At 53.4% G+C, this 25,637-nt stretch overlaps 1 protein-coding gene and 1 long non-coding RNA gene across 4 annotated transcripts; both read left to right on the top strand.

Moving 5' to 3' along the window:
* Nucleotides 1–5,877: 5,877 nt before the first annotated feature.
* Nucleotides 5,878–7,008, top strand: LOC139998938 (uncharacterized). Its single transcript, XR_011803888.1, has 3 exons — nucleotides 5,878–6,023; nucleotides 6,126–6,261; nucleotides 6,667–7,008. It is a non-coding gene; the product is annotated as an uncharacterized lncRNA (long non-coding RNA).
* Nucleotides 7,009–14,147: 7,139 nt separating this feature from the next.
* LOC139998912 (uncharacterized) lies at nucleotides 14,148–20,863 on the top strand. 3 transcript variants are annotated; one of them, XM_072024933.1, is made up of 18 exons: nucleotides 14,148–14,527; nucleotides 14,933–15,280; nucleotides 15,982–16,263; nucleotides 16,393–16,497; nucleotides 16,775–16,795; nucleotides 17,319–18,341; nucleotides 18,437–18,457; nucleotides 18,565–18,585; nucleotides 18,697–18,717; nucleotides 19,216–19,236; nucleotides 19,346–19,366; nucleotides 19,473–19,493; nucleotides 19,586–19,606; nucleotides 19,702–19,722; nucleotides 19,834–19,854; nucleotides 19,952–19,972; nucleotides 20,131–20,163; nucleotides 20,617–20,863. In XM_072024933.1, the coding sequence occupies exons 6-18, from the start codon at nucleotides 18,284–18,286 to the stop codon at nucleotides 20,631–20,633; spliced, it is 318 nt and encodes a 105-aa protein (XP_071881034.1). In that variant the 5' UTR covers nucleotides 14,148–14,527; nucleotides 14,933–15,280; nucleotides 15,982–16,263; nucleotides 16,393–16,497; nucleotides 16,775–16,795; nucleotides 17,319–18,283; the 3' UTR covers nucleotides 20,634–20,863. The 3 variants fall into 3 exon arrangements, 2 of the variants coding, with proteins under 2 accessions (XP_071881034.1, XP_071881033.1); XM_072024932.1 differs by having other exon boundaries at nucleotides 17,319–18,229; nucleotides 18,321–18,585; XR_011803875.1 differs by lacking the exons at nucleotides 19,216–19,236; nucleotides 19,346–19,366; nucleotides 19,473–19,493; ... (4 more) ...; nucleotides 20,131–20,163; nucleotides 20,617–20,863 and having other exon boundaries at nucleotides 17,319–18,229; nucleotides 18,321–18,717.
* The last annotated feature ends 4,774 nt before the right edge of the window (nucleotides 20,864–25,637 follow it).

Genomic DNA, 25,637 nt, shown 5'->3' with positions numbered 1-25,637 from the left:
CCACCCAGCAACCAAGCTGCTCTGCTCACCACCTCTTCCTCCACCTTTGGTTTTCAGCGACACTGAGCCGAGAGCTGGGTGAGTCCTTGCAGTCCCTGCCCCCAGCCCCTGCGGAAGTGGTGTCTGTGTGGGAGGGCCTGGTCTGGGTGGGCTCTGGGGGCTTGTGTGCTGGTGGCTCGGGGGTGCTGGAGGAGCAGCTGGAGCCTGGTGTGGGAGTGGGGAGTGCTGGGGCTGGGGCTGACCTGGGGAAGGGACACGGCCGGGATGGCTGAAAGGAACGGGGATCAAGGTGGGGATGGGGAGCGAGCTGCAGGGCTGCCCTGCTCTGCACTGATGTTTCCAAGACAGGGACGTCCTCCACCCATCTCCCTTTACTTCCCCTTGTGTTTTGGTGGCGTGGTGCAGAGAGCTACACAAGTGTCTGTCCTTACTGCTCCACGTGCACGAGCCTTGCTCCAAGCTGGGTCCTTGCTCCCTGTTAGTCTGGTCCTTCTGAATCTGGGAGCAAGGTGCTCTGTCCCCATTCTAGCGATCCCCATTCACTTTTCGTCTTTTCTGTGTTTTCTCACTCCAGGGAGAGCAGGAATTTGGGTTTTTGCAAGAGATAACAAATTTCTTCCTCTGACCATTAATTCCTTTTTCTTTTGTTTTCCAGAGAAACAAGCTGTAGACCTGGGTAAGTCTCACTCTCTAAACAAACAAACAAATATATATATATATATATATATATATATATATATATATATATAAAATGTCTGAGTGAGAGCTATGGGATCAGAAACTATGATCTCTGATCATGTTTTCCTTTTTTCTTTCTTTTGCAGCGGAAGAACATGCAATGCTTGGTGAGTTTCCCTCCCTAGCTAAGGGGAAGTGGGGTCTTCCCTTGAAAGAAGCCATGGGCTGAGCAACTCTCCCCCCTGATCATGCATTATATTCACTTTCCTTTTCAGAGAAAAAAGCTGCAGAGCTGGGTGAGTGTCCCTGAGCTTGGGCCCTAGGGCAACACCAAGGTGATGTGCAGGGGAGCTGGGACAGAGCAGCCCAGGGCTGGCCCCTCACCCTGCCCACACCCACTGGGTACCAACCACGGGCTGTGACCAGCTCTCCCCTCTCCTTCCAGCATGGAGAAAGTTTCTGCTGCCTCACAATACAGGTAAATGTGCACTGGGTTGCCCTCTGTGGTGCTTCCCCTGCCCCTGGTGGGGCATGTTCAGGAGCCAAGAGGTGCCCCATCTCCTGCCCCGTGGGGCAGGTCCTGGCCCCGAGCTGGGGAAAGCCTGCCCAGGGCTGAGCTCTGCCCCTGATGGCCTGGCTCCTTCTGTCCCTGCAGTGAAGGTGACCCTGGATCCGGACACGGCTCATCCCCGGCTCGTCCTGTCAGAGGACCACAGGAGAGTAAGATTTCAAAGTGAACAGCAGCAGTTACCTTACAGCCTGGACAGATTTGACAGTTGGTGCTGCGTGTTGGGACGTGAGGAGTTTGAAGAGGGGAGGCACTGCTGGTTGGTGGAGGTGGAGGGGAAGATGGATACGTATTCTTGGTGGGGTGTGGGGGTGGCTTGGGCTTCTGTGACCAGAACTGGCTTTTACAAAATGACTCCTGAAGAAGGGATCTGGGCTGTGCGGTACCAACAAGGGCAACTCAAATCTCTGACGTTACCTCGCACGCCCTTGTCCCTGTCCTCTATCCCCACAAGGATCTGGGTCTGTCTGGACTGTACCCAGCAGCAGGTGTCTTTTATCAATGCTGACAATGGCGTTGAGATCTTTCAGTTCCCAGCAGCCAACTTCGATACAAAGCCCATCCGCCCCTGGTTTCTGGTGTGGACAGAGGGATTTCAGCTGTGCCTGAGGGACAGCACCCCCCACACCACGTCCAAAGCCCAGGGGAGCTCCTGTGATTCTCCAGCCACTCCTGCATCACCTCTCCTTGGTTCTGCAGGAGCAGCACAGGAATGAGGGGCAGTGGGGCCAGGGGCTGCTCCGTGTGTTCCTTCCTGCTGCTGGAGGAGGGCTGGGATGCTGCCAGCAAGGACCAGGCCCCTTGTAGCCCCTAGGCTCTGCCCTGCCCAGGACTCCTGGACTGGGGCACAAGCCCTACTGGTACCCACAGGTGTTAACCTGCCTCTGAGCCCCAGCGGGCAGCACAGGGGCTGCAGCAGCTCTCCACGCTCCTCTCCCCTCTGCTTGCACTGCTTGCAGACCCCGGGGCAAGGGATGTGGTCACCGTGTGCTGCTGGCCAGTGCAGGCCACCTTTGCCTCCTAGTTTGGGGTTGATCCTTGCTCTGTGCCTGGTGCTGAGCATGAGCAGCCTGTGGGGGCTTTTTGTTCCCCCGTCTGGAGCACAAAAAGGCACAGCAGCAACAGAACTGTGGCAAGCGTACCCTGGGGTGCATCGAGCACGGCATTGCTCGTCGGTTGAGGGAAGTGATTGTCCCGCTCTGCTCTGCGCTGGTGCGGCCTCATCTCGAGTACTGTGTGCAGTTCTGGGCACCGCAGTAAAAAGAGGACTTTAAACTGTTGGAGAGTGTCCAGAGGAGGGCGACGAAGATGGCTGAGGGCACTGGGCCTGTTCAGCCTGAAGAAGAGGAGGCTGAGGGGGGACCTCATCATGGCCTACAACTTCCTTGCAAGGGGGAGTGGAGAGGCAGGTGACCTATTCTCTGTAGACAACAGTGATAGGACCCACGGGAATGGCATTAAGCTGAGGCAGGGGAAGTTTACGCTGGACATCAGGAAGAGGTTCTTCACCAAGAGGGTGGTTGCACACTGGAACGCGCTCCCCAGGGAAGTACTCACTGCACCAAGCCTGCCTGAATTTAAAAAGCGATTGGACTGTGCACTTAGTCCCATGGTCTAAACTTTTGGGCAGACCTGTGCTGTGCCAGGAGTTGGACTTGATGATCCTTATGGGTCCCTTCCAACTCGGGATATTCTACAATTCTATGATTCTGTGAAATAAAGTTTTGCACAGGAAGATGGAGTCTGGCAGTGGCATTTGCTGGGTGCTTTCTGTCCTGAGGCTTTGCTGCATGCGGAGGAGTTTTGCAGCAGACCATCTCCTTGGTGTTGGTCCTGGGAGTCAGAGCCAGGAGGAACCAAAGCTCCAGCTGCCCCACTTCCCCAGCTGGTACCTGGGACCCCCTTGTCCCACCTGGGTTCATTGCCCTTCCTGCCCTGGGTGCACCCAAAGAGTTTCCAGTCTCCATCACACAGGCTCTGCAGAGGCTGTGCCCACAGGAGGCATCACCAGCTCCTGGAAGTCCTCCAAGCAGAGGCAGCAGGTGGCCTCAGACTTCAGCCCTAGATCAAGGAATCATTGAAGTTGGTGTGGTGGTTTTACTGTGCTCGGCAGCTAAACACCACAACTGCTGTCTCACTCCCCCTCCCTACATGAGGAGGGGAAGAAGTAAAGTAAAGAACAACTCACGGGTTGAGATAAGGATAACTTAACTAAAGGAAAAAAAAGTATTAAGGAAATGTTATTGTTAACTAAGCAATTTAACTAAAGGGGAAAAAAAAAAAAAAAAAAGAAAAAAAAAGGAAAAAAGGAAAGGGGAAAAGGGAGGGGGAAAGGGAAAAAACAAACAAACAAACAAACAAATCCAATAAAGGCTATTTGGAAGAGCAGAGGAAAGAAATTACTCTCTACTTCCCACACATGAGCGATGATTGACCATGGTATGGAATATCCCTTTGGTTGGTTTCGGTCAGCTGCCCTGGTGATGTTTCTTCTCTCACTTTTTTGCCCACCCCCTAGGAGGGTTAGAGAGAGCCCCGATGCTGTGCCAGCACTGCTCAGCAGCAGACACAACACTGGTGTGATACCACTGCTGTTCTAGCTCCAAGTGCAGAGCACAGCACTGTATGGGCTGCTGCAGGGAAAGTTAACATCCCAGCAAGACCCAGTACAGCTGGAAAAGACCTCTAAGGTCATCACTGCTTCGCCACTGTCATGACTTAAAAATCCCTTCCAATTATGCACGGATAGAGTCATTTTCCACTGCAAAAGCACACCTTCTACTGCAAAATCACATCTTTGTTTCTCACATCTGGGCCAACCACCTCTCTGCCACCACTATTACCCATTAAACCATGTCCCTAAGCACCACATCCAGCCTTTCCTTAAACGCCCCCAGGGACAGTGACTCCACCAACTCCCAGGACAACCCATTCCAATGCCTAACCATTCCTTCTGAGAAGAAATTTCTGCACTCCTGGCTCACGTCTCCTTGGTCCTGCAGGAGCAGGGCAAGAATGAGGGTCAGTGGGGCCAGTGGCTACCCTGTACCCCTGTGTTCAATTTTGGGCCCCTCGCTACAAATTCCAAGTGTGGGAATATTTTAAATCACTACAAAGGAAGCCGAGGCAATCAGCTCCGGGGCAATGCGTCCTGCAGCAGAGTGGGGGATCGAGGCATGCAGGGGTTTTCCTTCATCGAGGGTATTTGAGAAATCCAAGGGAGCTGCTAGGACTCAGCAGCCCTCGCGAGGCCAGCTGATGAGGCATGGGAGGAACTAGAAACCCCCTTTCTGTCATATAAAGGCAGAACCCTAGGGAGAGTGAGAGTCCAGAAGCGTGGTTAACAGAGCATGGCGTGTCGGTCAGGGCATGGCATGGCAGTTTGCATGGCAGTGCTTGCAGGCAGGACGAGCAAGAAGGTCGAGCAGGGTTGGTCATATCTCTGTTCTGGGAAGGACCTTCTGCTGAAGAAATGGTGTCCACTCGCCATGTCTGCCGGTCTGCAGCTGAAACCCAAATGGGGGTCCGCAACCTCCCTGGGTAGATGCCTCCCCACAAACAGACCTCCTGAGGATGGGAAGAGCAGCCCAACCCCTCACTTCCAGGGAGCTCCAGTCTCTGGAGGTCCCCTTAGGGCCTGAAGGCAGAGGTGGATGTCATGGGTGCAAGTGTGCCCTCAGCTGGGTGAGCTCTTCAAACAGGTGGCTCAGTTGGGAGAGGAGCTCACCAGGCAGCATAGCATGTGGGAAACTGAGCAGGAGATTGATAAATGTTATTATATGCTGATACGGGCTGAGCAACAGCCCTGCCTTAAGTCCAGGCAAGGGGTAGGGAGACAAGCATTCAGCCCAAAATAAGCATATTTGAAGCACGGGACAAAGGAGGGTGGACCCTCGTCTGTGATCGGAGACGAAGGAAGAGTCTTCCCCCTGCCCCGAAGTGCCTCTGCATAATTGATACAATGTTCTAAGGCAGGAAAGAGGAGACTCTTTGAGAACTAGCAAAGTCCACAGAAAGATCAACCACAGGGAAGGAGTTTGTGATCTCAAGGAATATGAGCCTGGCAAAGGGCAAAGGCAGGAACCTGAACTCCCAAAGAGCAAACTTCAAGCTATTTAAAGACCTAGAGGATGAGATCCCCTGGAACACCATCCTATGGAACAAAGGAGCTGAGGAGAGATGGAGACTCTAAGGATGTTTTCCTTAGAGCGTAAGAACTCTCCATCCCTCTGCATAAAAAGGCGTGCAGGGAGGGCAGACAACTGGGATGCCGGAGTAAGGACCACGCAGGATCAGTTTGGGAAGCACGGCATCCCACAGGAGGGACCCCCTGAGGAGCAGGAGCAGAGTGAATTGAGGAGTGGCGGAGTCGAAGCATCAGGGAAAGACTGCAGTCCCCATAACCCAGACAGTGAGCTCAGTCAGTAGCATTCCCTGGTGTTCTGGTGAGGCTCCTGCTGGGGACAAGCCCCTTGTGCTTGCTGAAGGCATTGGGGAGGGCACCCAGCTGTGATGGGATGGTGGTGCCAGGCCTCTAGAGCTCCCAGGACACTTGCTCCCATTGCCCCAGGGACAAAGGTGCTCCCAGAGGGTTATTGCAGGCAGGAACTGGGCAAAGGTTAGGGAAGTTGGGCGTAGCCTTGTGCTTTCTGCAGATCGACTAGGTGTGGTGAGGGACCTCTCTGTCAGTGGGACTCCCTTGGAGAAGAACCCCTGGGGGCTGCCTGCTGTGTCCCCCAGCCCGTGATAAAAGCGCAAGCTCTGCGCCCTGCCCAAGGTGCTGCTGGCTGTGGCTATTTGTGCCCGGGCCCAGGGGGACTCCTTCCCCATCTGCCTGTGGTGCCTGCAGCCCCTCAGTCCCCTCTCTCTTCTGCTTCAGGTCCTGCCCACAGCTCCTGCTCCTGCTGCAGCACAGATGGGGCTCTCCTGGGGCTGCAGCCACCCCAGCCTCACTGGCCATGCCAGGGGCCTCCTGACTTCCCTCGTCACTCTGCTCCTCCTCTGGCTGAGCTCAGGTAGGATTCTGCGGGGCTGCTGGGGGCTCTTCCCCCTGGGCCTGACAGACCTCATGTTGTGGGGCAGGGGAGCGGCTGTGGGACAGGGGGGACCTGAGCCCACAGCTCGTCCCCCACTCGGTTTCGCTTTCCCTTTGGTTATTCCATGCAATAAGGGCACTGCCTCGGCTGCACTTTCTGGCTCATCTTCACCTACATGAACGCTGCAGAGAGAGCTCCCACTCCCAGCACACCTCCTTCTCCTGCACGTCCTCCCTCTCCCTCTCTTGTTGCCTCAGTATCCAACAGGACAAGGCGGACACAGCACACACGAACTCACGCAGAGCTCACCCTTTGTTACTCACTGACCCTACATTTACAATGGCAAAGTCTCACCATCTCTCTGTACCCTTCTTCATGACCCAGCCCAGCTCAGAGTGGTGGGACCAGACCAGCCTGTCACTGCCACCATGGGGCAGGATGTCGTGCTGCCCTGCCACTTGTCCCCTCAACACGATGCTCGCAGCTTGGAGGTCAGGTGGATCCGGGACAAGTTCTCTGAGACAGTGCACCACTACCGCAATGGAGAGGACCTGTACGGGGAGCAGATGCAGGCATATGCCGGGAGAACAGAGTTGGTCAGAGATGGTCTCTCTGCTGGAAGCCTGGACTTACGAATCACGGGGCTGAGACCTTCTGATGATGGCCAGTATGTCTGTATTGTGAAAGATGGTGATGCTTATGATGAAGCAACGGTGCATCTGGTGGTGTCAGGTTAGTGGCTGGATTGATGCTTTAAGGAGATCGTGCATGTGTTCCTGGCCCCTGCACTTGTCCTGAGCTGCGAGAAGTCTGGGTCTTGCTTTTCTAATCCCAGGCATTTAAATACAGCCCTTTTCCTGGTACCTTTTCTCAGATCCCTTTTTCCTAAACGCCCAGCCCTTGATAGTGGTTCTGGCTCTGGTCCTCGTGCTTTTGACTGTGTACATTGGCCTCGGTGTTTATCTCTTCCGAAAGCAAGGTAATCTGGCAGCGCAGGGATGGAGCGGAGGGTGGTGTTCTGCAGGGACCCCCCTGGGTGTGGAGCGGGGCTGAGCCCTGGCCCAGGGAGGTGCGTAGGAGGAGGAAGGGAATGTTCTCCTGGGGATGCCAAAGGCCTTAGGATCGTCTTGGGCCTCTGCTGTGGGCAACGAAGGCAGGGGAGAAGGTAAGAGGCCTTGGGTGGGAGGCCAGGGAACATGGCTGCAGCGTGGGGCTGGTGGCAAGGTGCAGCCCCCCTGCACATGTTCCCACCCAGCAACCAAGCTGCTCTGCTCACCACCTCTTCCTCCACCTTTGGTTTTCAGCGACACTGAGCCGAGAGCTGGGTGAGTCCTTGCAGTCCCTGCCCCCAGCCCCTGCGGAAGTGGTGTCTGTGTGGGAGGGCCTGGTCTGGGTGGGCTCTGGGGGCTTGTGTGCTGGTGGCTCAGGGGTGCTGGAGGAGCAGCTGGAGCCTGGGGTGGGAGTGGGGAGTGCTGGGGCTGGGGCTGCCCTGGGCATGGGACACGGCCGGGATGGCTGAAAGAAACGGGGATCAAGGTGGGGACGGGGAGTGAGCCGTGGGGCTGCCCCGCTCTGCTCTGACACTTCTTGAACAGGGACATCCTCCACCTGTCTCCCTTTACTTCCCCTTGTGTTTTGGTGGCATGGTGCAGAGAGCTGTACAAGTGTCTGTCCTTACTGCTCCACGTGCACAAACATTGCTCAAAGTTGGGTCTTGTTCCATGTTAGTCTGGTCCCACCCAAACTCCAAGGAAGGTGCTCTGTGCACACTCAACTCAGAAGAATAATTAAGGGTCTAGGTAAGGGAGTAGCCATGGAATGTGAAGCACTTCCTTTTGGTCACACATTGACTTTTTTTTTCTTTCCCATTAAAAAAGCTGGACAGTTAGGTAAGTCTGCATTTGTAAACCCAATATTTTCCCATAAGCATCAGTCAGATGGGAAGTTCTCCCTTCTTATCCTGCTTTCCTTTTGCTTTCCTTTTCCAGCGGATCAAGCAGCAGATTTGGGTGAGTGTCCATGTGCTTGGGCCCCAGGACAAGGCCAAGGTGATACTTAGGGGAGGGTGGGCAGCTGGGACAGAACACTCCAAGGATTTTCTCTTTCTTTTCCAGACGAATACTGTGCAAAGGCTGGTAAGTCTCCATCAAAATCTGAAAGTATTTGGGGTCATCGCGGTGGGATGGGAAGCTGTTCCCTCTACCATGATTTTCTTCTCATTTCTAGAGCGCCAATCTGCAAGACTGCGTGAGTGTCTGGCCCCAAATCCAAAGAAAATGGGTTCTCATCATGTAATGAGAATCTGTACTCTCTCACCAAGTATTTTTGCTTTTCTTATTCAGAGGACCTAGCTGAAGAGCTGGGTGAGTGTCCCTCCCCAAAATGAAGGAATTTGGGCCCTATTGGTGGGCAGTGTGGGATGGGAAGTTGTCCCTTTCTATCATGCATTCTTTTTGCTTTTGTTTGACAGTGAGGAAGGATAAAGAACTCAGTGAGTATCCTCCACCACAACAAACAGTATGGGGTCCAGCAATAGAATGAGAAGCTCTCCCCTCTCATCAGAGATTTCTTTTCAATCCCCATCTTTTTTTTTTTTTTTTCTTCAGAGGAACAGGCAGCAGAGCTGGGGGAGTGTCTTCGGCAACACGAAGGCAATGTTCAGGGGACAGTGGGCAACTGGGTCAGAGCAGCCCTGTGTGGGCCCCTCACCCGGATGAGGGAGTGGGGAGTGCGGGGCTGCCCTGGGGATAGAACACGGCCGGGATGGCTGAAAGGAACAGGGATCAAGGTGGGGACGGGAAGCGAACTGCAGGGTTGTCCCACTTGGCACTGATGCTTCTGGGACAGGGACATCCTCCACCAATCCCCATTCACTTACACCTCTCTTTTGGTGACATCGTACAGAAAGCTGCACAAGATTGTGTGCTGGTTGTTCTGCTTGCACAAGCCATGCTCACAGATGAACTTCACTCACTATTAGTCTGGTCCCTCCTTTGGGAGCAAAGTTATATTTGGCCACTTCCTAGAAGAATAAATTTGGGGGCATAGCCATGGGAGCAGGCATATGACAAGAAGCTGTCCCCTCTGATCATGCATTGCTTTTGCCTTTATTTTCCAGAACAAAAAGATAAAAAGCTGGGTGATTGTCCCTCCCCAAAATGAAGGAATTTGGGCCCTACTGGTGGGCAGTGTGGGATGGGAAATTGTCCCTTTCTATCATGCATTCTTTTTGCTTTTGTTTGACAGTGAGGAAGGATAGAGAACTCGGTGAGTATCCTGCACCACAACAAAGAGTATGGGGTCCAGCAATAGAATGAGAAGCTCTCCCCTCTCATCAGGCATTTCTTTTCTCTCCCCCTCTTTTTTATTTTTCTTCAGAGGAACAAGCAGCAGAGCTGGGTGAGTGCCCTTGGCAACACAAAGGCGATGTTCAGGGGAAGACAGGCAACTGGGACAGAGCAGCCCAGGGCTGGCCCCTCACCCTGATGGGGGAGTGGGGAGTGCTGGGGCTGGGGCTGCCCTGGTCATGGGACATGGTCGGGATGGCTGAAGGGAACGGGGATCAAGGTGGGGAGAGGGAGCAAGCTGCGAGGCTGCCCCACTCAGCACTGATGCTTTTGGGACAGGGACGTCCTCCACATGCTCCCCATTCACTTCCACTTGTCTTTTGGTGGCATCGTACTGAAAGCTGAACAAGTTTCTGTGCTGGTTGTTCTGCTTGCACAAGCCATGCTCACAGCTGAGCTTCACTTTAGTCTGGTCCCTCCTTTGGGAGCAAAGTAATATTTGGCCACTTCCTAGAAGAATATATTTGGGGGTGTAGCCATGAGAGCAGGCATATGACAAGAAGCTGTCCCCTCTGATCATGCATTGCCTTTGCTTTCCTTTTGCAGCGGAACTGAAAGCAGAGCTGGGTGAGTGTCCCTACCCAACAGAATGAGCTTCATGTCTTCCAATGGGAGCTATGGCAGGAGAAGCTTTCCTCTCTGATCATGCATTCATTTTCTTTTTATTTTCCAGATCAATACCATCAAAAGGCTGGTAAGTCTCCATCAGCATCTGAAAGTATTTGGGGTCATAGCAATTGTATGGGAGGCTGTTCCCTCTCACCATGATTTTCTTCTCATTTTTAGCGCACCAATCTGCAAGACTGAGTGAGTCTCTGGCCCCAAACCCAAAGAAAATGAGTTCTTGTCTTGTAATGAGAATCTGTACTCTCTGACCAAGTGTTTTTGCTTTTCTTTTCTTCAGAGGAACAAGAAGCAGAGCTGGGTGAGTGCCCATCCCTCCCCCAAATGAAGGAATTTGGGTTCTAACAGTGGGCATTTTGAGAAGGCAAGATGTCCCTTTCCATCATGCTTTCTTTTTGCTTTTGTTTGGCAGAGAAAACAGATGCAAAGCTCAGTGAGCATTCTGCACCATAACAAAGCAGTTTGGGATTCAGGCATGGGGTAAGAAGCTCTCCCCTCTCATCAGATACTGCTTTTGCTTCTTTTTCCAGGGGAACAAGCTGCAGAGCTGGGTGAGTGTTCTTGAGCTTGGGCCCAAGGGCAATGTCAAGGTGATGTGCAGGGGAGGGTGGGCAGCTGGGACAGAGCAGCCCAGGGCTGGCCCCTCACCCTGCCCACACCCACTGGGCACCAGCCGCGGGCTGTGATCTGCTCTCCCCTCTCCTTCCAGCATGGAGAAGGTTTCTGCTGCCTCAAAATACAGGTAGGTGTGTGTTGAGTTGCCCTCTGCAGTGCTCCTCCTGCCCTTGGTGGGGCATGTTCAGGAGCCAAGAGGTGCCCCATCTCCTGCCCCGTGGGGCAGCTCCTGGCCCCAAGCTGGGGAAAGCCTGCCCAGGGCTGAGCTCTGCCCCTGATGGCCTGGCTCCTTCTGTCCCTGCAGTGAAGGTGACCCTGGATCCACGCACGGCTCATCCCATGCTTGTCCTGTCTCAGGAAAAGACCAGTGTGAGATGGGAAAGTAAATGGCAGCAGGTGCCCAGCACCCCGGAGAGATTTGACACTAGATGCTGTGTTCTGGGCCGTGAGGAGTTCAGAGAGGGGAGGCACTGCTGGGAGGTGGAGGTAGAGGGGGAGAAGGGAAAGTGTTCAAGTTTGGCTGTGGGGGTGGCCAGGGCATCGGTGAAGAGGAAGGGGGAGATCAACATGAGCCCTGAAGAAGGGATCTGGGCTGTGCAGTACAAGGAGGGGCAGCTCACGTCTCTCACATCTCCTCCCACCCACTTGGCCCTGTCCCCTGTCCCCACGAGGACCTGGGTCTGTCTTGACTGTACCCAGGGGCAGGTGTCTTTTATCAATGCTGACAATGGGGTCGAGATCTTCATTTTCACAGACGCCTTCCTGAAAGGGGAGAGCATGCGCCCCTGGTTCTGTCTGGGGACAAATGCCCAGCTGCACCTGAGGGGCAGCACCCTGTAGACCCTGTCCCCAGCCCTGGGGAGCTCCTGCACTTCTCCAGGCACTCCTTCATCACCTCTCCTTCATCCTGCAGGAGCACTGCAGGAATGAGGGGCAGTGGGGCCAGGGGCTGCCCTGTGTTTCTCCCTCCATGCTGAGACCTGCAGCAGATGGTGGGGGTACTGACTTCAGGCAGCCTTTTTACTTCCTTTTTGGGAAACATGTTTCTAGCTCCAGTGATGAATTTGGCTTTGAGTGTGAAAGCATGAAGTATAGAGCATGGATTTAGATGTAAAAGAATTAGTAATACTACTTGTAAATAAATAATTCAACTTCTGAACACAGAAAATCCCAGCGTGTGAATATTTTAAATCATTATTGAAGGAAGCTGCATACCCCCAAAGGAACAGGAAACTTGAAGTGGCAGGGCAGAAAAGTCCAGTGGAAGCTGGATTTGAGCCAGTGCATGTCTACTCGGGGGGGCAGCGAAGCTGTTCTCGTGGTTGGATGCTCTGGGGCCAGGATGCTGCGGGGCTGGGATGCTTTCTGAGTTGGATGCTGTGGGAGAACTTGGGGGAGGCAGGATGCCATGAAATCCGTCCCATGAAGGACAGGGAAAAGCACAGGAAAGGACTGCGTCTGTGGGAACCTTGAACATGGTGGAGTTCGGGGAGCTCTGGTGCTTTGGGCTTTGCCCTGCACAGGGTTCCTGTAGAGACTCTTGCAGCCTGAGGGAACTCTTTGTTCCCTCATCTGGAGAACATCCATGCAATATGTAGCAGCAAGACTGTGGCAAATGAAGTATTGCACAGGAAGATGGAGTCTGGCAGTGACATTTGCTGGGTGCTTTCTGTCCTGAGGCTTTGCAGCTTGGGAAGGCGTCTTTCAGCAGACCATCGTCTCCTTGGTGTTGGTCCTGTTAGTCAAAGCTAGGAGGAACCAAAGCTCCAGCTGCCCCACTTCCCCATCTGGTGCCTGGTGCCCACTTGTCTCAGCTGGATCATTGCTCTGCCCTTGGGGGCACCCAAAGAGCTTCCAGCTTCCATCACACAGGCTCTGCAGAGGCTGTGCCCGCAGGAGGCTTCAGGCTCTTGGAATCTCCACATTCAGAGGCAGCAGGTGGTCTCAGCCTTCAGCTGATCAGAGAAGTTCAGCTGATCAGATTCAAGTTGGAAAAGACCTCCAAGGTCATGTGATCCAACAATCCCTCTACCACCAATGTCACCCACTAGGCCATAGTGTAGATGTAGCTATTCAAATGGAGGGCTCGGGGAAACACACCGCCGTCCAGGTCTTGGAGAGGCAGGTGACCTGTTCTCTGTAAACACAAGTGATAGGACCCACGGGAACGGCGTTAAGCAGGGGAAGTTTAGGCTGGACATCAGGAAGAGGTTCTTCACGAAGGGGGTGGTTGCACACTGGAACAGGCTCCCCAGGGAAGCAGTCACTGCACCAATCCTGCCTGAATTTAAGAAGTGATTGGACTGTGCACTTAGTCACAGGGTCTAAACTTTTGGGCAGTCCTGTGCGGTGCCAGCAGTTGGATCCTTATGGGTCCCTTCCAACTCGGGATACTCTATGATTCTATGACCTCTCCAGATTCCGAAGGATATTTCAAAAGTAATTTATTTAGATTTCCTGATGACATCTGCCAGTTCTCTGATTCATCTAGGATTAATCCTATACGGCCCTATAGTCTTGTATACACCCACATGTAGAAGCAAATCCCACAAAAATATAGGGTTGGCTAGGAGTTTATCATTCCCACAGTCATGACACTCCAGCACATGGCACCTCAGGTCCCAGTGCCCATTGTCAATGTTGAAGACAAAGGCAAAGAAAGCGTTAAACATCTCTCTGTTGTCAATGTCCTTGTTTGTTAGGACACCATCCCCATCAGTTAACAGACCAATGTTTTTTCTGGTCCTACTTTTGGAGTTAAAATATTTTTCTAAGTCCATTTCAATACCCATCACAGTACTGTCCAGGTTCAATGTGAAGTCAGCTTTGGGCGTACAAATATTTTGCTTATAAAGACAAACCTTTTCTCTGTAGCCCTCCCATATTGCCTGACCTCCCTTCCAGAGGATGTAAAGATTCATTACCCACCTAAGCTCTAGAAAAACATCCCAGCCAATGTGAGCTGACATTCTACCGTGACTGCTTAATTGGAGCCAGGAGCAGGGCATGCTCTTTGCCCGCACAATGTTAAGTGAACTGTGGCAGCACTGGACTTTGCACCCAGTTGCTCCCCATACCCTGCAGCCTCCAATCCCTCTCTGCCCACACAATGTTAAGTGAACTGTGGCAGCACTGGACTTTGCACCCAGTTGCTCCCCATACCCTGCAGCCTCCAATCCCTCTCTGCTCTGGAGCCATTTCCTCCAATCAACTAAGGGGGAAAATTGCTCCCAGAGGGTTATTGCTGCCAGGAGTTGGGCAAAGGTTAGGGAACCTGGGCGTAGCCTTGTGCTTTCTGCAGCTCTTCTGGGTGCAGTGAGGGACCTCTCTCTTGGTGAGGCTCCCTTGGAGAAGAACCCCTGGGGGCTGCCTGCTGTGTCCCCCAGCCCATGATAAGCGCAGGCTCTGTGCCCTCTCCAAGTCGCTGCTGGCTGTGGCTCCTTGTGCCCGGGCCCAAGGGGATTCCTTCCCCATCTGCCTGTGGTGCCTGCAGCCCCTCGGTCCCCTCTCTCTTCTCCTTCAGGTCCTGACCCCAGCTCCTGCTCCCGCTGCAGCACAGATGGGGCTCTCTTGGGGCTGTGGCTGCCCCAGCCTCACCGACCATGCCAGGGGCCTCCTGACTTCCCTCGTCACTCTGCTCCTCCTCCGGCTGGGCTCAGGTAGGATCCTGCGGGGCTGCTGGGGGCTCTCCCCCCTGGGACTGGCAGACTTGATGTGGGGCAGGGGAGAGGCTGTGGGAAAGGGGGGACTTGAGCCCACAGCTCGGCCCCCACTGGGTTTCACTTTCACTTTGGTTCTTTCACATAATATGGGTGCTGCCTTGGCTGCCCTTTCTGTCTCTTCTTCACCTGCCCGAATGCTGCAGAGAGGGCTCCCACTCCCAGCACACCTCCTTCTCCTGCACGTCCTCCCTCTCCCTCTCCTGTTTCCCTGGTGGTTTCCAATGGGACAAGGGGGACGCAGCAAGCACCAACTCACACACAGCTCGAACTTTGTCACTCACTGCCCCTAAATTTACGATGGCAAAATCTCACCACCTCTCTGTGCCCTTCTCCATTGCACAGCCCAGCTCAGAGTGGAGGGACCAGACCAACCTCTCATTGCCACCGTGGGGCAGGATGTCGTGCTGCCCTGCCACTTGTCCCCTCGCCGGCATGCTCGCAGCTTGGAGGTCAGGTGGATCCGGGACAGTATCTCTGAGACAGTGCACCACTACCGCAATGGAGAGGACCTGTACGGGGAGCAGATGGGGGCATATGCCGGGAGGACAGAGTTGGTCAGAGATGGTCTCTCTGCTGGAAGCCTGCACTTGCGAATCTCCGGGTTGAGACCCTCGGATGAAGGCCTGTACGTCTGCACTGTGGGAGATGCTGTTGCTTATGACGAAGCAACGGTGCATCTGGAGGTGTCAGGTTAGTGGCTGGGGTGAGGCTTTCAGGGGATGGTACAGGTGTCCCTGAGTTTCTGAGTCCCACCCAGGACCCTATCCCATCCTCATGGCCATCTAAGAGGCCTCTCAAAAAGTTAAGTCTGATGGGGCTTCTCCTCCTCTCTCTGTGAGCACTTGTCCAGCAAGGAGCACACTTGTGCCCCTTGCAGGCTTTTTATTCAGAAAGAACCAAATGATTTCATTCAGTCTCAGTGGCCTCTTTGAACTCCATCCCCATGAAGCTTTGAGGGCAAAGGCTGCTGAGCAGCTCCTTCAGCTGTGCCAACCATGGGAACAAACACTGTGCCTGGGTAGAAACCTCTGAGCATCTGGACGTCAACTTGCTTTTGCTTTTCATTCTGGGGGAGGCCTGAGATGTTGCCTGGAACTCTCAGGGCTACTTGAACCAGCCCAGCTTGGCGCAGAGACACTGCCTGGAGGTGCTGAACCTTGGCACCTGGGTTTTCTGGGCGATTTGGGGGCATTGGCATTCTGCAGACCTGCTCTCTTGTTCTGGCACCAGCCGTGGTGGTTTGGGGTTTACTTGGGTACGTGGAGTGCCCAGTCCCTGAGCCCCTGAGGCAGTGGCTGGGCAGGGCTGCATTGGCACGGGAGTAGATGGGGCCTTTGAATTGAAATGAATCCCCCCTCAAGTCAAGCCCCAGTCATGTGCTCTTCCGTCAGCCACAGGCGCTGACCCCCACCTCTCCCTGGGGGGCTACGAGGCCGGAGGCGTCCGGGTGCTGTGTCAATCGGCCGGCTGGTACCCGCTGCCGCAGCTGCTGTGGAGGGATGCTCGCGGGCAGCACCTGCCCTCGGTCTCCCAGACACATTCCCAGGACCAGGAGGGGCTCTTTGAAATCGAAGGCGCCATCATCGTGACCGGGAGCGTGGAGGGGCCCTTGTCCTGCATGGTCAGGAGCAGCCGCCTGCAACAGGAATGAGAATCGTTGCTGCACATCGCAGGTACAAATGGCACAGCCATGGGGAGGTGTTCCTGGCCCCTGCACTTGTCCTGAGCCGAGAGAAGTCTGGAACTTGCTTTTCCATCCACATGCATGTAAACACAGCCCATTTCCTGGTGCCTTTTCTCAGCTCCTTTCTTCAACAACGCCCAGCCCTGGAAGGTGGCTCTGGCTGTGGTCCTTGTGCTTTTGGCTGTGTCCATTGGCCTCGGTGTTTATCTCTTTCGAAAGCAAGGTAAGCTGGCAGCGCAGGGATGGAGCGGAGGGAGGTGTTCTGCAGGGACACCCCTGGGTCTGGAGCGGGGCTGAGCCCTGGTCCAGGGAGGTGTGTAGGAGGAGGAAGGGAATGTTCTCCTGGGGATGCCAAAGGCCTTAGCATCGTCTTGGGTGGGAGGCCAGGGAGCGTGGCTGCAGCGTGGGGCTGGTGGCAAGGCGCAGCCCCCCTGCACATGTTCCCACCCAGCAACCAAGCTGCTCTGCTCACCACCTCTTCCTCCGCCTTTGCTTTTCAGCGGCACAGAGCCGAGAGCTGGGTGAGTCCTTGCAGTCCCTGCCCCCAGCCCCTGGGGAAGTGGTGTCCCTGCGGGAGGGCCTGGTCTGGGTGGGCTCTGGGGGCTTGTGTGCTGGTGGCTCGGGGGTGCTGCAGGAGCAGCTGGAGCCTGGGGTGGGAGTGGGGAGTGCTGGGGCTGGGGCTGCCCTGGGCATGGGACATGGCCGGGATGGCTGAAAGGAAGGGGGATCAAGGTGGTGACGGGGAGCGAGCTGCGGGTCTGCCCCGCTCTGCACTGAGACTTCTGGGACAGGGACGTCCTCCACCCATCCCCATTCACTTCCACTTGTGTTTTGGTGGCATGGTGCAGAGAGCTGCACAAGTGTCTGTCCTTACTGCTCCACGTGCACAGCCTTGCTTAAAGCTGCTTCTGGCTGACTGTTAGTCAGGTTTCTCCCAATCTGGGTGCAATTTGGTCATTTCCCACTCATGACGTGTTCAAAGTCTATCCATGGGCTGAAAAGCTCTTCCTTCTGATCAGACACTATTTTTGCTTTCCATTTCAGAGAAACAAGCTGCAGATCTGGGTGAGTGTCCCCGTCCTTGAGCCCCAGGGCAACACCAAGGCAATGTGCAGGGGAGGGTGGGCAGCTGCGACAGAGCAGCCCAGGGCTGGACCCTCACCCTGACAGGAGAGCAGGGAGTGCTGTGGCTGGGGCTACCCTGGGCACGGGACACAGCTGGGATGGCTGAAGGGAATGGGGATCAAGGTGGGGACAGGGAGCGTGCTCCGGGGCTGCCCTACTCTGCACTGACGCTTCTTGGACAGGGATGTCATCCACCCATTCCCATTCCCTTCCCCTTGCGTTTTGGTGGCACGGTGCAGAGAGCTGCACAAGTGTCTGTCCTTACTGCTCCACACGCACAAGCCTTGCTCAAACGTGGTCCTTGCTCCCTGTTAGTCTGGTTCCTCCCAAACTCGGAGGAATGTGCTCTGTGCCCACTCATCTCAGAAAAATATTTAAGGGTCTAGCTATGGGAGTAGCCATGGAATGTGAAGCACTGCCTTCTGGTCACACTTTGAGTTTTTTTTTTTCCTTACCATTAAAAAAGTTGGAAAGTTATCACACACACACACAGAATTTCTAGGTTGGAAGAGACCTCAAGATCATCGAGTCCAACCTCTAACCTAACACTAACAGTCCCCACTAAACCATATCCCTACGCATATGTAAATCTGCATTCGTAAACCCAATGTTCTCCCATAAGCATCAGTCAGATGAAAAGTTCTCCCTTCTTATCCTGCTTTGCTTTTGCTTTCCTCTTCCAGTGGATCAAACAGCAGAGTTGGGTGAGTGTCCATGTGCTTGGGCCCCAGGGCAAGGCCAAGGTGATACTTAGGGGAGGGTGGGCAGCTGGGACAGAGCACTCCAAGGATTTTCTCTTTCTTTTCCAGATGAATGCCGTGCAAACGCTGGTAAGTCTCCATTAAAAGCTGAAGGCATTTGAGGTGTCGCAATGCTATTGGAAGATGTTTCCTCTCACCGTGATATTCTTCTCATTTGTAGAGCGCCAATCTGCAAGACTGCGTGAGTCTCTGTCCCCGAACCCAAAGAAAATGGGTTCTAATCATGTAATGAGAATCTGTACTCTCTCACCAAGTATTTTTGCTTTTCTTATTCAGAGGAACTAACTGCAGAGCTGGGTGAGTGTCCCTCCCCAAAATGAAGGAATTTGGGCCCTATTGGTGGGCAGTGTGGGATGGGAAGTTGTCCCTTTCTGTCATGCATTCTTTCTGCTTTTGTTTGACAGTGAGGAAGCATACAGAACTCGGTGAGTATCCTGCACCACAACAAACAGTATGGGGTCCAGCGATGGAATGAGAAGCTCTCCCCTCTCATCAGACATTTCTTTCCTCTCTCCCTCTTTTTTTCTTTTCTTCAGAGGAACAAGCAGCAGAGCTGGGTGAGTGTACTCAGAAACACGAAGACGATGTTCAGGGGAGGGTAGGCAACTGGGTCAGAGCAGCCCTAGGCAGGCCCCTCACCTTGACAGGGGAGTGGGGAGTGCTGGGGCTGGGGCTGCCCTGGGCACGGGACACGGCCGGGATGGCTGAAGGGAACAGGGATCAAGGTGGGGACGGGAAGCGAACTGCAGGGTTGTCCCACTTGGCACTGATGCTTCTGGGACAGGGACGTCCTCTATATGTCCACATTCACTTCCAGTTGTCTTTTGGTGGCATCGTACTGAAAGCTACACAAGATTGTGTGCTGGTTGTTCTGCTTGCACAAACCATGCTCCCAGATGAACTTCACTCACTATTAGTCTGGTCCCTCCTTTGGGAGCAAAGTTATATTTGGCCACTTCCTAGAAAAATAAATTTGGGGGCGTAGCCATGGGAGCAGGCATATGACAAGAAGCTGTCCTTTCTGATCATGCATTGATTTTGCCTTTCTTTTCCAGAACAAAAAAATAAAAGGCTGGGTGAGTGTCCCTCCCCAAAATGAAGGAACATGGGGTCTTCCCATGGAAGCAGCCATGGGATGAGAAGCTGTCCCCTCTGATCATGCTTTTCTTTGCTTTCCTTTTGCAGCGGAACTGTCTACAGACCTAGGTGAGTGTCCCTCCCCAACAGAAAGAACTTCATGTCTTCCAATGGAAGCTATGGGAGGAGAAGCTTTCTCCTCTGATCATGCATTGCTTTTCCCTTTCTTTTGCAGAGGAAAAGAATGTAAGGCTGGGTAAGTCACCATCTGCATCTGAAAGTATCTGGGGTCATCGCAATGGGATGGGAGGCTGTTCCTTCTCACCATGATTTTCTTCTCATTTCTAGTGCACCAATCTGCAAGACTGAGTGAGTGTCTGGCCCCAAACCCAAAGAAAATGAGTTCTTGTCATGTGATGAGAATCTGTACTCTCTCACCAAGTGTTTTTGCTTTTCTTTTGCAGAGGATCTAACTGCAGAGCTGGGTGAGTGCCCATCCCTCCCCCAAATGAAGGCCTTTGGGTTTTACCAGTGGGCATTTTGAGAAGGCAAGATGTCCTTTTCCATCACGCTTTCTTTTTGCTTTTGTTTGGCAGAGAAAAAAGATGCAAAGCTCAGTGAGTATCCTGCACCATAACAAAGCAGTTTGGGGTTCAGGCATGGGGCGAGAAGCTCTCCCCTCTCATCAGACATTGCTTTTGCTTCTTTTTCCAGAGAAACAAGCTGCAGAGCAGGGTGAGTGTTCTTGAGCTTCAACCCAAGGGCAATGTCAAGGCAATGCGCAGGGGAGGGTGGGCAGCTGGGACAGAGAAGCCCAGGGCTGGCCCCTCACCCTGCCCACACCCACTGGGCACCAGCCATGGGCTGTGACCAGCTCTCCCCTCTCCTTCCAGCACAGAGAAATTTTCTGCTGTCTCATAATACAGGTAGGTGTGCATTCTGGGAGGTGGAAGTAGAGGGGAAGAAGGGAAAGTAATCAGTTTTGGCTGTGGGGGTGGCCAGGGCATCGGTGAAGAGGAAGGGGGAGATCAACATGAGCCCTGAAGAAGGGATCTGGGTTGTGCAGTACAATGAGGGGCAGCTCACGTCTCTCACATCTCCTCCCACCCACTTGGCCCTGTCCCCTGTCCCCACAAGGCTCTGGGTCTGTCTGGACTGTACCCAGGGGCAGGTGTCTTTTATAAACCCTGACAATCGGGTCAAGATCTTCACTTTCCCAGATGTCTTCCTGAAAGGGGAGGGCATGCGCCCCTGGTTCTGGCTGGGGACGAATGCCCAGCTGTGCCTGAGGGACAGCACCCTGTAGACCCTGTCCCCAGCCCTGGGGAGCTCCTGCCCTTCTCCAGCCACTCCTGCATCACCTCTCCTTCATCCTGCAGGAGCAGTGCAGGAATGAAGGGCAGTGGGGCCAAGGGCTGCCCTGTGTTTCTCCTTCCACGCTGAGACCTGTGGCAGATGGTGGGTGTACTGACTTCAGGCAGCCCTTTTACTTCAAGTTTGGGAACCCTAATTCTAGCTTCGGTGATGAACTTGGCTTTGAGTGTGAAAGCATGAAGTGTATAGCAGAGATTTAGATGTAAAAGAATTCGTAATACTCCTTGTAAATGAATAAATCAACTTCTGAACATGGAAAATCCCAGTGTGTGAATACTTTAAATCATTATTGAAGGAAGCTGCATACCTCCAAAAGAACAGGAAACTTGAAGTGGCAGGGCAGAAAAGTCCAGTGGAAGATGGATTTGAGCTGGAGCACGGCTACAGTGGAGGGCAGCGAAGCTGTTCTCGTGGTTGGATGCTCTGGGACCAGGATGCTGCAGGGCTGGGATGCTTTCTGAGTTGGATGCTGTGGGAGGGGTTGGGGAAGGCAGGATGCTGTGGAATCCATCCCATGAAGCATGGGGAGAAGCACTGGAAAGGACTGGGTCTGTGGGAATCTTGAAGGAAGTGGAGCTTGGGAAGCTGTGGTGCTTTGGGCTCTGCCCTGCATAGGACTCCTGTGCTGGGGCACAAGCCCTGCTGGCACCCACGGGTCTCACCCTGCCCCCGAGCCACAGTGGGCAGCACAGGGGCTGCAGCAGCTCTCCACACTCCTCTCCCCTCTGCTTGCACTGCTTGCAGACCCCAGGGCAAGGGATGTGGTCACCGTGTGCTGCTGGCCAGTGCAGGCCACCTTTGCCTCCTAGGTTGGGGTTGATCTTTGCTCTGTGCCTGGTGTTGAGCATGAGCAGCCTGTGGGGGCTTTTTGTTCCCCCCTCTGGAGCACAAAAAGGCACAGCAGCAACAGAACTGTGGCAAGCGTACCCTGGGGTGCATCAAGCACGGCATTGCTCGTTGGTTGAGGGAAGTGATTGTCCCGCTCTGCTCTGCGCTGGTGGGGCCTCAGCTCGAGTACTGTGTGCAGTTCTGGGCACCACAGTACAAAGAGGACTTTAAACTGTTGGAGAGTGCCCAGAGGAGGGCGACGAAGATGGCTGAGGGCACTGGGCCTGTTCAGCCTGAAGAAGAGGAGGCTGAGGGGGGACCTCATCATGGTCTACAACTTCCTTGCAAGGGGGAGTGGAGAGGCAGGTGACCTACTCTCTGTAGACAACAGTGATAGGACCCACGGGAATGGCATTAAGCTGAGGCAGGGGAAGTTTACGCTGGACATCAGGAAGAGGTTCTTCACCAAGAGGGTGGTTGCACACTGGAACAGGCTCCCCAGGCAAGTACTCACTGCACCAAGCCTGCCTGAATTTAAAAAGCGATTGGACTGTGCACTTAGTCCCATGGTCTAAACTTTTGGGCAGACCTGTGCTGTGCCAGGAGTTGGACTTGATGATCCTTATGGGTCCCTTCCAACTCAGGATATTCTACAATTCTATGATTCTGTGAAATAAAGTTTTGCACACGAAGATGGAGTCTGGCAGTGGCATTTGCTGGGTGCTTTCTGTCCTGAGGCTTTCCTGCCTGCGAAGGCGTCTTGCAGCAGACCGTCTCCTTGGTGTTGGTCCTGGGAGTCAGAGCCAGGAGGAACCAAAGCTCCAGCTGCCCCACTTCCCCAGCTGGTGCCTGGGTCCCCCTTGTCCCACCTGGGTTCATTGCCCTCCCTGCCCTGGGGGCACCCAAAGAGTTTCCAGCCTCCATCACACAGGCTCTGCAGAGGCTGTGCCCACAGGAGGCATCACCAGCTCTTGGAAGTCCTCCAAGCAGAGGCAGGAGGTGGCCTCAGACTTCAGCCCTAGATCAAGGTATCACTGAAGTTGGTGTGGTGGTTTTACTGTGCTTGGCAACTAAACACCACAACTGCTGTCTCACTCCCCCTCCCTACATGAGGAGGGGAAGAAGTAAAGTAAAGAACAACTCACGGGTTGAGGTAAGGATAACTTAACTAAAGGAAAAAAAAAATATTAAGGAAATGTTATTGTTAACTAAGCAATTTAACTGAAGGGGAAAAAAAAAAAAAGGAAAAAAGGAAAGGGGAAAAGGGAGGGGGAATGGGAAAAACAAACAAACAAACAAACAAATCAAATAAAGGCTATGTGGAAGTGCAGAGGAAAGAAATTACTCTCTACTTCCCACAAATGAGCAATGATTGACCACATCCTTGAAAGAGGGCCTCAACTCACGTAGCCGGTGTTCGGGAGGAGGACCGACGTTTTCACAATGAGAGCCCACCCCTCCTCTGTTCTTCCTTTTTCCACCTTTTATTGCTGAGTGTGACATCACACGGTATGAAATATCCCTTTGGTTGGTTTAGGTCAGCTGCCCTGGTGATGTTTCTTTTCTCACTTTTTTGCCCACCCCCTAGGAGGGTTAGAGAGAGTCTCGATGCTGTGCCAGCACTGCTCAGCAGCAGACACAACACTGGTGTGATACCACTGCTGTTCTAGCTCCAAGTGCAGAGCACAGCACTGTATGGGCTGCTGCAGGGAAAGTTAACATCCCAGACAGACCCAGTACAGTTGGAAAAGACCTCTAAGGTCATCACTGCTACGCCACTGCCATGCCTGCAAAATCCCTTCCAAGTATGCAAGAATAGTGTCATTTTCCACTGCAAAAACACACCTTCTGCTGCAAAATCACATCTTTGTTTCTCACATCTGGGCCAACCACCTCTCTGCCACCACTATTACCCAATAAACCATGTCCCTAAGCACCACGTCCAAACTTTCCTTAAATGCCCCCAGGGACAGTGACTCCACCAACTCCCAGGACAACCCGTTCCAATGCCTAACCATTCTTTCTGAGAAGAAATTTCTGCACTCCTGGCTCACGTCTCCTTGGTCCTGCAGGAGCAGGGCAAGAATGAGGGGCAGTGGTTCCAGAGGCTGCCCCGCGCACCTCACTGCATGCTGAGACCTGTGTCAGCTGGTGGGGGCACTCAGACTTCAGGCACGCCTTTGCTTCAAGTTTGCAAACCCTATTTGTGGGCTCCAGTTCTCCGTTCCTAACTCCATTTATAAATTTGGCTTTGTGCGTGAAAGCATGAATTATTTAGCATGGATTTCAATGTAAAAGAATTAGCAATACTCTGTGTAATTAAATAAGTGAACTTCTGAACATGGAAATTCCAAGTGTGGGAATATTTTAAATCATTACAAAAGAAGACGAGGCAATCGGCTCCAGGGCAGATGCGTCCTGCAGCAGAGTGGAGGATCGAGGCATGCAGGGGTTTTCCTTCATCGAGGGTATTCGAGGAATCCAAGGGAGCTGCTAGGACTCAGCAGCCCTTGTGAGGCCAGCTGATGAGGCATGGGAGGATCCAGAAGCCTCCTTTCTGTCATATAAAGGCAGAACCCTAGGGAGAGCAAGAGTCCAGGAGCGTGGTGAACAGAGCATGGCGTGTTGGTCAGGGCATGGCATGGCAGTTTGCATGGCAGTGCTTGCAGGCAGGGCGAGCAAGAAAGCATGGCTGAGAACACCATCACTCTAAGTAATGGCAGGGAAACTCTCGTGACCTGTCCCAATACAACAGGAAGGGTTCTAGAAATGCAATACGACCAACAGCCCACCTGAAATGCCTCTACACCAGTGTATGCAGCACAGGAAACAAGCAAGAGGAATTGGAAACCAAGGTGAAATTAGACTTGAAAAAGAAATCTGCTCGAGGGTAGGAAGGCTCTGCAGGAGGATCTGGATAGGCTGCACCGATGGGCTGAGGTCAACTGTATGAAGTTTAACAAGGTCAAGTGCTGGGTCCTGCACCTGGGGTGCAATAACCCCAAGCAGAGCTACAGGCTGGGAGATGAGTGGTTGGAGAGCTGTCAGGCAGCGAAGGACCTGAGAGTGATGGTGGACAGTCGGCTGAATATGAGCCAGCAGTGTGCTCAGGTGGCCACGAAGGCCAACGGCATCCTGGCTTGTATCAGAAACAGTGTGGCCAGCAGGGCTAGGGAGGTGATCGTCCCCCTGTATTCGGCTCTGGTGAGGCCGCACCTCGAGTACTGTGTTCAGTTTTGGGCCCCTCGCTACAAGAAGGACATCGAGGTGCTTGAGTGGGTCCAGAGAAGGGTGACGAAGCTGGTGAGGGGCCTGGAGAACAAGTCCTACGAGGAGTGGCTGAGGGAGCTGGGCTTGTTCAGCCTGGAGAAAAGGAGGCTCAGGGGCAACTTTATTGCTCTCTACAGATACCTTAAAGGAGGCTGTAGTGAGGTGGGGGTTGGTCTGTTCTCCCACATGCCTGGTGACAGGACGAGGGGGAATGGGCTGAAGTTGAGCCAGGGGAGGTTCAGGTTGGATGTTAGGAAGAACTTCTTTACTGAAAGGGTTGTTAGACATTGGAACAGGCTGCCCAGGGAAGTGGTGGAGTCACCATCACTGGAAGTCTTTAAAAGATGTTTAGATGTAGAGCTTAGGGATATGGTTTAGTGGGGACTGTTAGTGTTAGGTCAGAGGTTGGACTCGATGATCTTGAGGTCTCTTCCAACCTAGACAATTCTGTGATTCTGTGATTCTAGACAAATATGACCTGATTGCTATCACAGAAACATGGTTCTTCCAGAGTCTACTACAGGCTGCCTGATCAAGGGGAGTCTATGGATGAGGCCTTCTTGCTTCAACTACAAGAAGCATCATTCTCACACGCTCTCATCCTGATGGGGGACTTGAACCACCTGGATGTCTGCTGGGAAAACTACACAGCAGGCTTTAAGCAATCCAGGAGATTCCTAGAGCGCGTTGAGGAGCGTCAAGTAATGAGAAGCGTTACTTGACCTGGAGCGTTACTTGACCTGAAGCGATACTTGACCTGAAGAGTTACTTGACCTGGCGCTCACCTATGTGGACAAGCTCATTAAAGATGTCAAGACTGGAGGCAATCTGGGCTGCAGTGACCATGCCATGGTTGAGTTCGTGATCTCCAGGAATGTGGGCCTGGCAAAGGGCCAAGGCAGGACCCTGAACTTCCAAAGAGCAAATC

The sequence above is a fragment of the Anas platyrhynchos genome, chromosome 17 (assembly GCF_047663525.1).
Source record: "Anas platyrhynchos isolate ZD024472 breed Pekin duck chromosome 17, IASCAAS_PekinDuck_T2T, whole genome shotgun sequence".
Classification (NCBI taxonomy): Eukaryota; Metazoa; Chordata; class Aves; order Anseriformes; family Anatidae; genus Anas; species Anas platyrhynchos.
The sequence above is the reverse complement of the archived record's forward strand: the minus strand, read 5'-3'. Positions and strand labels throughout refer to the sequence as shown.

Coding starts and splice junctions, on each gene's coding strand:
- LOC139998912 (XM_072024932.1), top strand. CDS start 18,477: ATGAAGGAATTTGGGCCCTATTGGTGGGCAGTGTGGGATGGGAAGTTG. Junction 19,494..19,585: donor GGAAAAGAATGTAAGGCTGG/GTAAGTCACCAT, acceptor TCTCATTTCTAG/TGCACCAATCTGCAAGACTG. Junction 19,723..19,833: donor GGATCTAACTGCAGAGCTGG/GTGAGTGCCCAT, acceptor TTTGTTTGGCAG/AGAAAAAAGATGCAAAGCTC.